The 17,274-nt window shown below is 40.5% G+C and overlaps 1 protein-coding gene across 3 annotated transcripts in view; it reads left to right on the top strand.

The window, feature by feature from the left end:
• Positions 1 to 17,274, top strand: part of UBE2R2 (ubiquitin conjugating enzyme E2 R2) — a 99,981-nt gene that overhangs the window by 68,503 nt on the left and 14,204 nt on the right. For 2 of the 3 annotated variants that reach the window (XM_009244350.4, XM_009244349.4), the window contains exons 2-3: positions 897 to 983; positions 13,719 to 13,816. In XM_009244350.4, coding sequence (XP_009242625.1) covers positions 897 to 983; positions 13,719 to 13,816 — 185 coding nt within the window. The remainder of the gene's footprint in view (positions 1 to 896; positions 984 to 13,718; positions 13,817 to 17,274) is intronic. The other variant, XM_054519735.2, reaches the window with a different exon arrangement.

Here is a 17,274-nt window from a genome sequence, read left to right as displayed (position 1 = left end):
AGATTTGATGGAGTATAATGCAGATACTGTCAGTCACCCATGTAAAGAGAATATTTTATGGTGAAAAAAATGTTTACAATGTGATACAGGTGAAAAAAGCAGAATACAAAATACAGTATGTTGAAGTTTTTAAAAATAAGTTTTGTAAGGGAAATCAGCAATGTCAGCATTTATTATTTCTGGGTGATAGAATGACAGTTAAATTATGTGAGTAAAAAGAAAAATACCATTGTTCCATATTGTGTACCCTAAAATTAGATTATTTTGTTATAAAAATAAAATGTACAGAGTACTGTTTTTCACTCGTGAGCCAAGTTAAAATTATATTTATGTATGTTTGTGTATGTGAGTGAGTGTGTGAGTTTTGGTGACTTAAAATAGCCTTTTATAGGGGCAGGGCACAGTGGCTCACGCCTGTAATCCCAGCACTTTGGGAGGCCGAGGCAGGTGGATCACAAGGTCAAGAGATTGAGACCATCCTGGCCAACATGGTGAAACCCCGTCTCTACTAAAAATACAAAAATTAGCTGGACGTGGTGGTGTGCACCTGTAGTCCCAGCTACTCGAGAGGCTGAGGCAGGAGAATTGCTTGAACCCGGGAGGTGGAGGTTGCAGTGAGCTGAGGTCACGTCACTGCACTCCAGCCTGCTGACAGAGTGAGACTCCGTCTTAAAAAAAAAAAAAAAAAAGGCTTTTATAAATATTTGAAGGAGTGCTGTAAGAACATACTAATGACCCTGGCACTTGGGATAACAAAGTATATCTGAGCTACTTTAATCTCAAGAGTTTACTCTATGAAAGGAGCTTTGTTTCTGTGGGGTGTAGTAGGGTGAATTATTAGGCAGGTGAATAAGTTATAGTCTCATTTATTAGCATTTCATTTTTTTTCTTTTCAGGCGCATATTAAATTTCCTATTGACTACCCCTATTCACCACCTACCTTCAGATTCTTGACCAAAATGTGGCACCCCAACATTTATGAGGTAAGAGACATCCATCATAAATTTCTCTGAAGATTTTTTTTTTTTAAATCAGTACTTTAAAATAGCCTATCTCAGCACACTTTGATAGTTAGGCTTTTGTAGCCATAGAGAAATATTAATGATTTTGCACTTCAGTTAACAGTTTCTGGATTAATTATTTAACATTAGTGTAGTTTTATAATATCCTGTGTATATTCTACAGGATAAAGGATAAAGTAAAGGATTTGGGCTTTAGACTTTTGCTGTTCATTGCTAGGGTTATAATACACATGTGTTTAACATGTGCACTTAAAAATTTAGTAGATAATGTAATATAAATTTATTTGTGTGCCTATCCTCTAACTTCACAGCAAGGGTCACCTGTTCCTATGATGAAAGATTCAGCTTTTGGTGGGGGGAGCGGGATTTATCCCATTACATTTGGACTGGCCTCCTTTTAGGAATTGCTGCTGAACATTTGAGAGGCTCTTTTGGAATAAATTCAAGGTGAGGTTCTTCTACTAGACAAGTGCACATGCCTGGGGGAAGCATTTCTAGCTTTGCTGATGAAACGTACTTAGCTTTGGACTAATCCATAAGGATACTAGAATAATGCATTCTGTTTCTCAGGATGATATATCAGGGCCCGCTAGTTTTTTTCTTTTGAGGCTACTCTTCACTATTCTATAAGTGTGCTTTTTTGTTTGTTTGTTTGTTTTTGAGACAGTCTCACTCTGTAGCCCAGGCTGGAGTGCAGTGGTGCAATCTCGCTCACTGCTACCTCTGCCTTCCGGCTCCCAGTTCAAGCAGTTCTCCTGCTTCAGCCTCCCGAGTAGCTGGGATTACAGGCATGCGCCACCATGCCCAGCTAATTTTTGTATTTTTAGTAGAGAATGGGGTTTCACCATGTTGGCCAGGCTGTTCTTGAACTCCTGACCTTGTGATCCACCCACCTCGGCCTCCCAAAGTGCTGGGATTATAGGCGTGAGCCACTGCGCCTGGCCTACTATTCTAAAAGTGTGTTTTTAAATCTCCAAATGTTTTGGGGATTTTGCAGGTATCTTTCTGTTAGGAACTTCCAGTTAAATTCCATTGTGATCTGAAAGCAGATATTATATGATTTCTATTTTTAAAAATTTGTCAATATGTGCCTTATGGCCCAGAATGTGGTATATCTTCATGAAAGTTGGTTGTGAACTCAAGAACAATGTGTAATCTGCAGTTACGAGTGTAGTAGTCTATAATGCTCATTATATACACTTGAAGAATGGTGTTGCTGAGTCCAGCTATGTCTTTACTTATTTTCTGCCTGCCAGCTCTGTCCATTTCAAAAAACAAAAAAACCAAAAAACCATTCTGTAATCTTTTTCGTTGCAATATGGTTTTGCAGTGGTCTCATTTTTTCATAGCAGCATCCCAAGCATTGAAATTGCTTTAGATTCTTGCCATCTTAGTTATGCATCAATTCTTTTTTTTGGCCCTGTGGATGTTGGAAGTACCTTTGCTCCAGAAACTGAGCTAACATCACCTTTAAATTGCTTTTATTTTATTTATTTATTTGTTATTTGAGACGGAATCTCTGTCACCCAGGCTGGAGTGCAGTGGTGCAATTTCAGCCAACTGAAACCTCCACCTCCTGGGTTCAAGCGATTCTCCTGTCTCCACTTCTTGGGTAGCTGGGACTACAGGTGTGCACCACCACACCTGGCTAATTTTTGTATTTTTAGCAGAGACAGTGTTTTACTGTGTCAGCCAGAGTGGCCTCGAACTTCTGACCCCAAGTGATCCGCCTGCCTTGGCCTCCCAAAGTGCTGGGATTACAGGGTAGGCCGCCATGCCTGGCCACCTTTAAATTGCTTTTAGGCAAGAAATGGAGAACCCGCTCTAGGGTCTTGAATTTGGAGTTCATTCTGTATAAATGAGCACATTGGGGCAGCTGTGTCATTTTCCACAGTCTGTTTCTTATGTAAGACATCTTAATTTTTCTTTTTCAGACAGAACAGACTGGTACTGAAATGATATATAGTTTTCTTTTTAGAAATAAGCTTTCTAAATATTGTTTAATATTTGACATAATATAAATAAACAATAGTGAATACACTGTTCTGTGTAACAACGTTATCTTCCTTTTGTTGGAAAGAGTCTGTAGAAATAATTCATTGTTTCCTAAGTTCAAACTGAGTTCAGTACGCACAGCAGTATTTTGGTATCTGTCTTAGTACATTTGCTTAGACTGGATAATATATTAACAACAGAAATTTATTGCTCACAATTCTGGAGGCTGGGAAGTCCAAGACCAAGCCACCAACACATTTGGTCTGTTGAGGGCTTGTTTTTCATAGATGGCACCTGTTTTGTTGCATCTTTATGGGAGAAGAGGCAAGGCAGTTCTCTCTTGCCTCTTTCTTTTTTTTTTTTATTTTTTTATTTTAAGTAGAGACGGGGTTTCACCATGTTAGCCAGGATGGCCTCGATTGCCTGGCCTCATGATCCGCCTACCTTGACCTCTCAAAGTGCTGGGATTATAGGCGTGAGCCACCGCGCCCGGCCCTCTCTTGCCTCTTTCATAAGGGTGCTAATCCCATTCGTGGGTGACACCAAAATTCAGACCATAACAATGTCCCTGTCTAATAATTAAAGGTTTTTGCCTTTACAGTTATGTGGTGTATATATAGATTTTAGATAGCAAGAGAGAAGTGAGAAGGAGCAAACTTTTGTCTTGCAATTGAGAGCTAATTACTTTTCTTTTTTTGAGATGGAGTCTCGTTTTGTCACCCAGGCTGGAGGGTGGTGGCGTGATTTTGGCTCATTGCAACCTCTGCCTCCCTTCAAGGATTCTTCTGCCCCAGCCTCCTGAGTAGCTGGGACTACAGGTGTGTGCCACCACGCCCAACTAAGTTTTGTATTTTTAGTAGAGACGGGGTTTCACCATGTTGGTCAGGCTGGTCTCTTAACTCCTGATTGTGATCCTCCCACCTTGGCCTCCCAAAGTGCTGGGGTTACAGGCGTGAGCCACTGCACCACCCAGCGGAGAGTTAATTGCTCTTAAAGCCATATACGTACTGTTTCCATCTCAGTTATCTAATTCCCAAACACCTCTCAAAAAAGAAACAGAAAAATAGGATAAAGGAGTCAAAGCTCTACAGGAACGAGAAGTGTAGGTAGGTAATTACACTCCCCTTTCCACTTTTTTTTCAGTACGTAGGCTACTTAGTTCTTTCAAGAGATACCATTAGATCATGATATAAAATTTTTTCCATATTCATAATGAATTTTTCTACAATAAAATGCATGCATATCCCATAAATGTGTAGATATTTTTCACACACAAATGTTTTGTTTTTAAAGAAGTGATAGGCCGGGTGCAGTGGCTCATCCTGTAATCCCAGCACTTTGGGAGGCTGAGTTGAGGAGTTCAAGACCAGCCTGGTCAACATGGTGAAACCCCGTCTTTACTAAAAGTACAAACATCAGCCAGGTGTGGTGGCACGCGCCTGTAATCCCAGCTACTCAGTAGGATAAGGCAGGAGAAGAATCGGCTTGAACCCAGGAGGGTTGCAGTGAGCTGAGATTGAGCTAAGGCCGGGCTCGGTGGCTCACGCCTTTAATCCCAGCACTTTGGAAGGCCGAGGCAGGCAGATCATGAGGTCAGGAGTTTGAGACCAGCCTGGCCAACATGGTGGAACTCCGTCTCTACTAAAAATACAAAAGTTAGCCAGGCACAGTGGCAGGTGCCTGTAATCCCAGCTACTCAGGAGGCTGAGGCAAGAGAATTGCTTGAACCCAGGAGGCGGAGGTTGCAGTGAGCTGAGATCGTGCCACTGTACTCCAGCCTGGGCGACAGAGCAAGACTCCATCTTGCGGGGAGGGGGTGGGTGGGGGAAGAAGTGACAAATCATATTTAGGAATTAAATTTGATGTTGTCAAAGGAATCATAAGAAACTCTTCTCACGTGACTATTAACCTTCATAGCAGTATGGAAATGGTATCAGAATTGAAATTTTTGAGGGCCAGTGTTGGTATTTGTGGTAATAGAGATCTAGAGACCCCATCTGGCCAAAAATAGTTTCTTATGTCATGTTTTTTGTTGTTGTGGTTTTGTTTTTTTTGTTTGTTTTTTTGTTTTGTTTTGTTTTTTTGTTTTTTTGAGATGGAGTCTTGCTCTGTCACCCAGGCTAGAGTGCAATGGCGCAGTCTTGGCTCACTGCAACCTCCACCTCCCAGGTTCAAGCGATTCTCCTGCCTCAGCCTTCTGAGTAGCTGGGATTACAGGTGCCCGCCCGGCTAATTTTTGTATTTTTAGTAGAGACGCGGTTTTACCATCTTGGCCAGGCTGGTCTCGAACTTCTGACTTCATGATCCACCTGCCTCGGCCTCCCAAAGTGCTGGGATTACAGGAGTGAGCCACCACGCCCGGCTCTTATGTTTTTAAAAAGACAGGTGTGGTCAGGTGTGGTGGCTAACGCCTGTAATCCTAGCACTTTGGGAGGCCGAGGTAGGCGGACCAGTTGAGGCCAGGAGTTCAAGACTGGCCTGGCCAACACGGTGAAATCCCACCTGTACTAAAAATAGAAAGAATTAGCTGGGCATGGTGGTGCACACCTGTAATCCCAGTTGCTCGGGAGGCTGAGGCATGAGAATCGCTTGAACCCAGGAGGTGGAGGTTGCAGTGAGCCAAGATTGCGCCATTGCACTCTAGCCTGGGCGACAGAGTGAGACTCCTGTCTCAAAATGTAAATAAATAAATAAATCAAAAGACAAGTGCTTTGGTCACAGTTTATTAAATAAATGTATAGATATATTACTGCAGCCCCCAAAAGTTGTAAATAACTGTTGTGTTACATGAGTGGATTTATTTTAAAATTGTCTTCTTGAGTTAAAGCTGCAAAACTTTTTGTTGTTGTTGGCGGGGCACAGTGGGTTATGCCTATAATCCCAGCACTTTGGGAGGCTGAGGCAAGTTCACCAGGCATAGTGGCACATGCCTGTAGTCTCAGCTACTTGGAAGGCTGAGGTGGGAGGGTCACTTGAGCCTAGAAGGTCGAGGCTGCAGTGAACTGTGTATGTGTGTGTATATATATGTTTATATTTTCATCATTACCATATTTGTGAAATTCATTAGTATCAATGGAGAACTAGGAAAACTAAGGAAATTTGATAGGAATTTGTCATCAGTGATTGTACTGCACAATCTATTTTCTTTCTGTTTTGCACTGTGTTTAGTGAGCCTTAATATATATGTTACTGGTTACATTCTGGTCATATTGTTAAAAAGTAGACAACTAATGAGCACCATATTTTTCACAAACTGTATTACAATGAGAGTTCATATAACACTTTCTTTACTATAGAATTCACAGATATGGCAACACATAGAATTTCACTGTTCATTAGTACTTAAACATTTTTTATAATAGACATTAATTTTTAGAGCAGTTTTGGGTTCATTACAAAATTGAGGGGAAAGTTCAGAGAAAAAAATTGCTGATTATTTTATTAATAGTTACTAGTGTGTTGTAGAACACAGTATGGAGCTTTTTATAAGTTGCTCTATGGGGATATACATTATAGGTTTATCTGTATGGTACATTAGCCATCATTTAGAATATGTTAGTATTTAGGCCACTAAATTTGTACTTTTCACAAGCACAAATTTGTACTTTTCACAAGTACAAAGTTATTTGTAAATAACTTGTCACAAGCAGGATTTTATCCATATTTATGTAATTCTTGGATTTACAGATCTTATCCATTTTCTCTTAACATTTTAAGGTATAGGGAAAAGGTTTCCTAAGTATTGACATGCCCAAATTTGGCCATATATCAGAATCATGTGGAGAAGTTATTAAAAAGAATCCTGGAAATTTTATTTAATTGGATTTGGATGGGCTGTAGGCTAGATAATTCTTCATTTTATCTTTTAGAATCCCCATTCTAGAGTCCAATAACTTCCTCATTAAAAAAAAAAGAATTTATTGAGATGAAATTCACATACATAAAATTAACCATTTAAAGTAAACAATTTGCAGGGAGATCCCTTGAGCCCAAGAGTTCGAAGTTGCAGTGAGCTATAATCATGCTACTGCACCAGCCTGGGTGACAGAGCAAGACTATATCCTTCATTCATAAATAAATAAATAAATAATCAATTCAATAGCATTTAGTATGTTCATAATGTTGTACAACTATTAATACCTCTATGTAGTGGTAAAGTGTTTCCAACACTCCAACTTAAAATACACTATATATGAAGTAATTTCTCTCCGTTCCCATGTTCCCTCAATCTCTGGCAACCACTCATCTGCTTTCTGTCTCTATAGATTTACATATTGCAGATATTTAGTATAAATAGCATCTATAGTATGTGACATTTTGTGTCTGGCTTGTTTCACTCAGCACAATATTTTGGAGATTCATCCACCTTGTAGTATGTATCAGTACTTCATTCCTCTTCATGGCTGAAGAATATTGCATTATATAGATATACCACAATTTGTTTCTACATTCATCTTTTGATGGACACATTTGGATTGTTTCTCCCTTTTGTATATGTGAATAGTGCTGCTCTGAACATGCATGTGCATGTAGTTTTTGAGTACCTGTTTTCAGTTCTCTGGGTTACATACCTAGGAGTGGAATTGTGGGGTTAAATGGGAATTCTGTGTTTAACTTTTTATTTATTTATTTATTTTTTTTTTTTGAGACAGAGTCCACTCTGTTGCCCAGGCTGGGATGCAGTGTCAGGATCTCAGTTCACTGCAACCTCTGCTCCTGGCCCCAAGCTATTCTCATGCCTCAGCCACCCAAGTAGCTGGGATTACAGGTGTGCACCACCACGCTCAGCTATTTTTTGTATTTTTAGTAGAGACGGGATTTTGCCATGTTGGCCAGGCTGATCTAGAACTCCTGGCATCAAGTGATTCACCTGCCTTGGCCTCCCAAAATGCTGGGATTACAGGTGTGAGCCACTGCGCCCAGCTGACTTTTTCTTCCTTCTTTTTTCTTTTTTTTTAAACCCATTTTCCTATTAGTGCTGGGATTACAGGCATGTGAGCCACTGTGTCCAGCCATCTTTTAAATGGACTGCCAAATTTTTTCCCATAGCAGCTGAACTGTTTACATTCCTACCAGCAGCGTGTGTGTGTTCCAGTTTCTTTACATCCTTACCAACACTTGTTATTTTCCTTTTTTAAAAAAAAGGCTAGGTGCAGTGGCTCACATCTGTAATTTCAGCACTTTTAAAGGCCAAGGCAGGAGGATTGCTTGAGGCTAGGAGTTTGAGACCAGCCTGGGCAACATAGCAAGATCCCCATCTCTATATTTAAAAAAAAAAGGACAAAATATAGCTATCCTAAGTGGGCGTAAAGTGGTAGCTCATTGTGGTTTTGCTTTGCATTACCCACATGGCTTATGTTGAGCATCTTTTCATGTGCTTATTGGCCATTTGTATACCTTCTTTGGAGAAATGTCTGTCCTAGCTCATTTTTTATTTTTCATTCATTTTTGGGGAATGGCGTCTTGCTCTGTTGCCCAGGCTGGAGTGGCCCAATCATGGCTCACTGCAGCCTCAAACTCCTGGGCCCAAGAAGTCCTCCCACATCCGCCTCCCAAGTAGCTGGGACTACAAGTGTGTGCCACCACACCTGACTAGTAAAATTTTGGGGGTGGGGGGGCCAGGTGTGGTGGCTCACACCTGTAATCTCAGCAGTTTGTGTGGCCAAGGTGGAAGGATTGCTTGAGCTCAGGAGTCAGGACAGTCCTGAGTAACAGCGCAACTCCATCACTATAAAAAAAATTTAAAAATTATCCAGGTTTGCTGGCTCTCATCTGTGGTCCCAGCTACTTGGGAGGCTGAAGTGGAAGGATCACTTGAGCCCAGGAGGTAGAAGCTGCAGTGAGCTGAGATTGTACCACTGCACTCCAGCCTGAGAGACAAAGTGAGACCTTGTCTCTTTATGTCACCCCGGCTGGTCTTGAACTCCTGGCCTCAAGCAGTCCTCCCCGTTCAGCCTCCCACAGTGGTGGAATTACAGGCATGAGCCACTGCACCTGGCCTTCCCTATTATTGAAATGGATATCTTTTTGTTACTGAGTTTTAGGAATTCCTTATGTATTATACATATTAAACCCTTATCAGATATATGATTTGCAAATGTTTTCTCCCATTCTATAGGTTGTCTTTTCACTTTCTTGATAATGTCCTTTAGATGCATAAAAGTTTTCCATTTTAATGAAGTGCAGTTATTTCCAAGTCTTTGATCTATTTTCAGTTAATTTTTGTATATGACATGAGGTAGGAGTTCAGTTGCACTTTTTTGTTTGTTGAAATCCAGTGGTCCCACCACCATTTATTGAAGAGTCTGTTTTTTCCCCATTGAATGGACTTGGCATCCTTGTCAAAATCAATTGGCCATCAATGTATTGGATTATTTCTGGACTCTGAATTCTAAATTATATTCCATTGGTTTATATGTCTGTCATTATGCCAGTACTGAACAACATGGTTGTCTTTGTAGTAATTTTTAAAATTAGGAAGTGTGAATCCTCCAACTTTTTCTTTTTCCAAATTGTTTTGGCTCTTTGGGTCCCTTAAATTGCTATATAAATTTTAGGATTACCTTGTCAATAACTGTAAAACGGGAAGGTAGGATTTGATAAGGATTGTGTTGAATGAATCTGTAAATCAAACTGGGGAATAGAACCATCTTAACATCATAGCTCTACATTTTTTCAGGTCTTTTAAAATTTCTTTGAGCACTGTTTTGTAGTTTTCAACGTACAAGTCTTTTCCCTTCCATGACTAGATTTATTCTCTCTCTTTTTTTTTTTTTTTGAGATGGAGTCTCACTCTGTTGCCCAGGCTGGAGTGCAGTGGCTCGTACTCAGCTCACTGTAACCTTTGCCTCCCGGGTTCAAGCGATTCTCCTGCCTCAGCCTGCTGAGCAGCTGGGATTACAGGCATGCGCCACCATGTCTGGCGAATTTTTTGTATTTTTGCGGAGACGAGGTTTCACCATGTTGGCCAGGATGGTCTTGAACTCCTGGCCTCAAGTGATCTGCCAGCCCCGGCCCCCCAAAGTGCTGGGATTACAGGTATGAGCCACCCCACCTGGCCAGATCTATTCTTTTAAATGACAATTATCAATGGAATTGTTTTCATAATATCCTATTAGGTTATTTTTGCTAGTTTATAAAAATAAAAGTGACTGAGTTTTGATTATGTATCCTATAACTTTCCTGAATTTATTAGCTTTTGTAGCTTTCTTATATAGGATCATGTCATCTGTGTATAAAGATGCTTTTCTCCCCTTCAACTCAGTTTCCTTTTTTTCTTTTCCTTGTCTAAATACTCTGGTTAGAAATTTCCAGTACAATGTTAAATAGCAGTGGTGAAAGCAGGCATCCTTGTCAAGCTCCTGATCTCAGGAGTAAAGCTTTTAGTCTTTCACCATTGTCACCACTGAGTATGATGTTAGCTGTGGGTTTTTTTGGTTTTTTTTTTTTTAGACGGAGTCTTACTCTGTTGCCCAGGCTGGAGTGCAGTAGTACGATCTCGGCTCACTGCAACCTCCGCCTCCCGGGTTCAAGAGATTCTCCTGCCTCAGCCTTCTGAGTAGCTGGGACTACTGGCGTGGTGCCATGCCTGGCTTTTTTTTTTTTTTTTTTTTTTTTTGTATTTTTAGTAGAGACAGGGTTTCACTGTGTTAGCCAGGATGGTCTTGATCTCCTGACCTGGTGATCTGCCCGCCTTGGCCTTCCAAAGTCCTGGGGTTACAGGCGTGAGCCACCGTGCCTGGCAACGGTGGTTTTTAATAAATGCCCTTTATCATGTTAAGATAATTCCCATCTATTCATAGCTTTCTGATTGTTTTTATTATGAGTGTTAGATTTTGTCAAATCCATTGTCTGTGTCAATTTGGATGCCTATTTTCTAATAAGTCATTTTGAAATGCAAATCTGTTCAGTTCATTCCACTACTAAGAAGGTTGTGTTTTTTGTGTTTTGTTTGTTTGTTTGTTTAATATATATTATGCTCTGAACCAAGTAGCATACTTCTGTGGCCTAATTTTTTTTTTTTTTTTTTTTTTTTTGAGACGGAGTCTCGCTCTGTCGCCCAGGCTGGAGTGCAGTGGCGCGATCTCAGCTCACTGCAAGCTCTGCCTCCTGGGTTCATGCCATTCTCCTGCCTCAGACCCCTGAGTAGCTGGGACTACAGGCGTCTGCCACCACGCCCGGCTAATTTTTTGTATTTTTAGTAGAGACGGGGTTTCACTGTGTTAGCCAGGATGGTCTCAATCTCCTGACCTCGTGATCCGCTGGCCTCGGCCTCCCAAAGTGCTGGGATTCAGAAAAACTCTTTTTTTTTTTTTTTTTTTTTAAGACAGAGTTTCGCTTTTGTTGCCCAGGCTGGAGTACAATGGTGTGATCTCGGCTCACCGCAACCTCCACCTCCCGGGTTCAAGCGATTCTCCTGTCTCAGCCTCCCGAGTAGCTGGGATTACAGGTGCATGCCACCACGCCCGGCTAATTTTTGTATTTTTAGTAGAGATGGGGTTTCTCCATATTGGTCAGGCTGGTCTCAAACTCCTGACCTCAGATGATCTGCCCGCCTTGGCTTCCCAAAGTGCTGAGATTACAGGCGTGAGCCACCACGCCCGGCTCTCTTTTTGTTTTTTTGTTTTTGTTTTGAGATGGAGTCTTGCTCTGCCGCCCAGGCTGGAGTGCAGTGGCGTGATCTCGGCTCACTGTAACCTCTGCCTCCCAGGTTCAAGGGATTCTCCTGCCTCAGCCTCCTGAATAGCTGGGATTACAGGTGCCACCAAGCCCAGCTAATTTTTGTGTTTTTAGTAGAGATGGGGTTTCATCATATTGGCCAGGCTGGTCTCGAACTCCTGACCTTGTGATCTGCCTGCCTCAGCCTCCCAAAGTGCTGGGATTACAGGTGTGAGCCACCGTGCCTGGCCTCTCTCTTCTTTTTTCTGTAGTAACTTTTTACATGCCTTATGGTATCTAACCATAAGGCAGTGTTTTAGAATATAATATTTTGTATTAATTTTATTTTAAAAATATTTTATATTGATAATGTTTACATATATATTCATATAGTTTCTATGTGTCTAAATTTGGGGTGTATATGTAAGATTTTTGTACTTTATATAGTTATACCTCCAGTTTTTTTAAAATATAAATCTTAAGTCGTGTGTGGTAGCACCCTAGAGTCCCAGCTATGGGACTACTGAGGTATGAGGATCACTTGAGGCCAGGAGTTAGTGGCGGCAGTGCACCATGGTTGTCTTATGCATAATCACTGCACTACAGCCTAGGTAACATAGTGAGACTCCCATCTCTAAAGACAGAAAGAAATTAAATAAATAAATAAATCTTACCTTCCATGTTAGGCTAAGTCCCAAGAGATAAGTCACTGTATTTTACCTAACTTTATCTTTTCTATTGAATTGTGTTCTGTATTGCATATGGTAGGCAATCCATATGTGTATGAATTAACCTAAATGTACTTGTGGATTAAGTTGTGTAAGTTTATGAAGCAAAATATAATAGCCATAGTGGGAAGTCATTCTAACCATATCTTGAGGATGTTAACATTTGCTGCGAGGCATATTTTTGGTTTATATAAGCCATGGTTATTGACATAGCATCTACCTGAGTAGATATTAAGCAAGGTTAGATATTTTTCTTCCTTTTTATGTACTCTAGGTACACAGATATATCTGAAAACAAAGGGATATATATTTGGCTGCTTCTAAGACAATTGAATCTTGATTTATTATGTTTGTCTTTTTTTTTTTAAGATGGAGTCTCATTGTGTTGCCCAGGCCGGAGCACTATCTTGGCTCACTGCAACCTCCGCCTCCCAGGTTCAAGCGATTCTCCTGCCTCAGCCTCCTGAGTAGCTGGGATTACAGGCGCACGCCACCACGCCCGGCTAATTTTTGTCTTTTGTTTTTGTTTTTTTGAGACGGAGTCTCCCTCTGTTGCCCAGGATGGAGTGCATTGGTGTGATCTTGGCTCCCTGCAACCCCCACCTCCCAGGTTCAAGCGATTCTCCTGCCCCAGCCTCCTGAGTAGCTGGGATTACAGGGGCGTGCTACCACGCCCGGCTAATTTTTGTATTTTTAGTAGAGACGGGGTTTCACCATGTTGGTCAGGCTGGTCTCGAACTCCTGACCTTGTGATCCACCCACCTTGGTCTCCCAAAGTGCTGGGATTACAGGCGTGAGCCACCACGCCCAGCCAATTTTTGTATTTTTAGTAGAGATGGGGTTTCGCCATGCTGGTCTCAAACTCCTGACTTCAGGTGATCCACCCGCCTTGGTCTCCCAAAGTGCTAGGATTATAGGCGTGAGACACCGCGCCCAGCCCCAGTCAATTTTTTATCAGGATCGTACTATAGGAATAGTAAGTCTTCTCACTAGAAAATATACCTTGGAGATTGGTCAAATTAAATATTATATTTTAATGTTCCTAAGTGAACATAGGGATCATTTGTTTCATCAGGATTGTTCTATAGGAATAGTAAGTCTTCTCACTAGAAAATATTATTTGGAGATTGGTCAAAATAAATATTTTTAAAATGCTTAATTATTATTTATCTTTGATGTTGAACATAAAAAGCAGAATTGTTTTCTTCTTTGATGAAAAAACAGTTTCTAGGAATAAAGGAAACTTTAGAACCGATGTCCCTTTTTGTACATCACTTTTTGAGTATTTACTGAATGTAATGTTTGTGTCTCGTAGAATGGAGATGTATGCATTTCGATTCTTCATCCGCCTGTAGATGACCCACAGAGTGGAGAACTGCCTTCTGAAAGGTGGAATCCTACTCAGAATGTGAGGTAAGGAGGAATCTGGTTTTGGAGTTATTCTTAATCTCCTTATTGTCTTTGCCCCTAGTAAAATAAAATTACGTATTGTCTTTTAACATGTAAAAAATCATCTTTCTCATATTCAGTTTCTTTGTCTTCAGCTAGAGCTTTAAGAAATATGTTTGCGTCATTTTGAAGAGCTGTATTTACTAAACAATAATGTATATGATTCTCATTTCCCTGTGTTCACTTAGGAATAGATTTTCAAGCCTGAATCCCTACTCTTACCTTATCCTAGTTCTACTCTGGTTCTTTATTACCATCTAACATTAGTGTCATTCATTGGTTACAGTTAATAAACAATGTTAATTCATTATAACTAACTGAGGTCCATATGCTTTCACATTTCCTTTGTTTTTACCTGTCGTTGTTTTGCTCCAAAATATTTCATACGTATAAATATATATCTATATATGTATATGTATACGTATGTGTAATTAAATTTTTTGTAGAGATGGGGTCTCACTAAGTTGCCCAGCTGGTCTCAAACTCCTGGCCTCAAGCAGTCCTCCCCACTTGGCCTCCCAAAGCACTGGGATTATAGGCATGAGCCACTGTGCCCTGCTCATCACAAAATATAGTCATGTCTTCATGGGCAACTCCTCTCTCTGTCTGTCTCTCTCTTTCTCTCTGTCTCTGTCTGTCTCTCTGTCTCTCATCTTTGAGATAGTGTCTTCCCGTCACCCAGACTGGTGTGCAGCCTCAACCTCCTGGGCTCAAGTGAGCCCTTCACCTCAGCCTCCCAAGTAGCTGTGACTATAGGTATATGCCACCATACCTAGCTATTAAGCAACTCTTGATTATAAATTTTCTTGTTTTTGATGACAATTTTGGGAGGTACTGATTAGGTATTTTGTACAATGTCCCCCAGTTGAGATTTTTCTTATGTGTTTTCTCATGATTAGTCTAGGGTTATAGGTTTGGGGAAGAAAGACCAGAGAAGTAATGTGCCATTTTCATTATGTCATATCTGAAGTATTTACTATCAGTGTGGCTTATCCCTGTTGATGGGATACCTTTCATCACCTGCCTGAGATAATATTTTTAGCTTTTCTGCACTGTAAAGTTGCTCTTTCCCGAACTTTTCATTCTGTACTCCTTGAAAGGAATATGCATAGCCCACAACTAAGGAGAGGGTGGCTATACCTCCTTGAAGCCAGGGTATCTATATAAATTATTTTGAATTCTTCTACATGGATTGATCTATTCTTCCCCCTTTATTTGTTTATTCAATCATTTGTTAAACATATTTACTGATACAAAAACTAGCAACTTGATTAGAATCTCCAGGTTTATCAAAAGTGAAGAATTGGAAGCTTCCTGACTTGTAATAGAAGCTCTTCAAGATGTATCAAATGACTGTTGATTATGTTTGTTACTCATTCCTTTGGGTACCTTGTTCCATCCAATTTATTTAGAAAGAGTTGAGAAAATAGATATATTAAAGATTTCAGCATATCTTACCAATATATTTTTTAAGACAGAAAAAATGTTACTTTCTTTTTAAATTCAAATAAATGTGTTTTTACACCTCACCTTGACAACCATCATCCCTCTGAATGTTTTTTTCTTATATTTCTTTTTTTTTTTTAAGAGAGGATCTTGCTCTGTCGCCCAGGCTGGAATGAAGCAGCGCGGTCACGGCTCAGCGCAGCCTCAACCTCCTGGGCTTGAGCAGTCCTTCCACCTTAGTCTCTCGGGTAGCTGGGACCACAGGCGTGCATCACGGTGTCTGGTCAAGATTTTATATTTTTTTTGTAGAGAGATGGGGTTTTGCTTTGTTTCCCAGGCCGGTCTCAAACTACTGGGCTCAAGTGATCCACTTGGCCTCCCCAAATGCTCAGATTATAGGTGTGCCCCAAAGCACCTGGACTAATTTTTAAATTTTTTGTAAAGATGGGGTCTCACCATGTTGCCCAGGCTGGTCTCAAACTCATGGGCTCAAGTGATGCCCCTGCCTCAGCCTCCCAAAGTGTTGGGATTACAGGTGCTCACACTACACCCGCCTTCTGAATCTCTTATCTATACAAGAATAATACCTACCTCAGTAGGTTGTTGATAGAATTTAAGTGAATAATGCATGTAAACGTACTAGAATGGTGGATATTACCTGGCTGGCTTGGGTTGCAGCTATTATTTTCAAGGAATTTTTTGGGTCTAATATGAAGCAGTCATTTGCTATCTATTAGAAGAGAAACACATTTCTTAGTTCCTCATATTTGTTTCATTTTGCTACAGGGAGACATAATTGCTAGATGCCTGTATCATAACCAATTCAAGTAGTACATAATTTATCTTGGGTTCTAAATACATGAAAATAAAATAATTGTTTTGAGCTGTTTTTGAGATACTCTGTAATTGAGAATACGCTTTCTTTTTTTGAGGGGAAAAGTGTCCTACGTAGCAAATTATGTATACATGAATTATCTTGATAGACTCAATTTTAAATTAGTATTAAAAATTCTGAGTTTTAGGCCGGGCGCAGTGGCTCACGCCTGTAATCCCAGCACTTTGGGAGGCCAAGGTGGGCAGATCACCTGAGGTCGGGAGTTCAAGACTAGCCTGACCAACATGAAGAAACCCTGTCTCTACTAAAAATACAAAAGTAGCTGGGCATGGTGGCACATGCCTGTAATCCCAGCTACTCGGGAGGCTGAGGCAGGAGAATTGCTTGAACCTGGGAGGCGGAGGTTGCGGTGAGCCAGGATCATGCCACTGCACGCCAGCGTGGGCAACAAGAGTGAAATGCTGTCTCAAAAAAAAAAAAAGTCTGAGTTTTATGTATTCTATATTACTCAAGAGTATGTTTGAGGGTGCTATGTCTTCAGAAGTAATTGTAGCACATTATTTTGACATTATAATTAGACAATGTGTATAAAAGTTTTTAAAAAATATTTTGGATGATTTGTTGAAAAAATTGCATCCAAAAAAATCCCCAGTTGTCCTTTAATAATGATTCTGGTGCATGGATTTTCAGGACGAGTAGTAACCCTAGATTAGAGGAAGTGGTAGCTATGATACTGGTGATTCTTGGTTTTGATGGTTGAATGTTGAATCAAATGCTTACACCCCCTCCCTATTTGAGAAAATAAGCTTCCCCTTTCCTCAAATACAAAGGCCCAAACAAGATTTTCCTCATTGCATTTTTATGCTGCCTGGCTGGATAATGTATTGCCACCACCCACGGGAATTCAGGCTTTTTATCCTTTACTTCTCTTGCATTTACACGCAAATGATGTCATTTGCCTTATCTCAGCTGAAAATATTGTGAACATTTTTTCTTTTAAAATAGGCCTACTTCTCATGTAATCCAGTCTTTTGGAGGCAGAGGATTCCTTTTATACTTATCTGCCCATCTGAAACTGCCTTTGTTACTTTGGGTACTAGCATCATTTTGTTTCCTCACACTTGAGTCCCCAGGCCACCTG

The sequence above is a fragment of the Pongo abelii genome, chromosome 13, assembly GCF_028885655.2.
Source record: "Pongo abelii isolate AG06213 chromosome 13, NHGRI_mPonAbe1-v2.0_pri, whole genome shotgun sequence".
Classification (NCBI taxonomy): Eukaryota; Metazoa; Chordata; class Mammalia; order Primates; family Hominidae; genus Pongo; species Pongo abelii.
The sequence above is the reverse complement of the archived record's forward strand: the minus strand, read 5'-3'. Positions and strand labels throughout refer to the sequence as shown.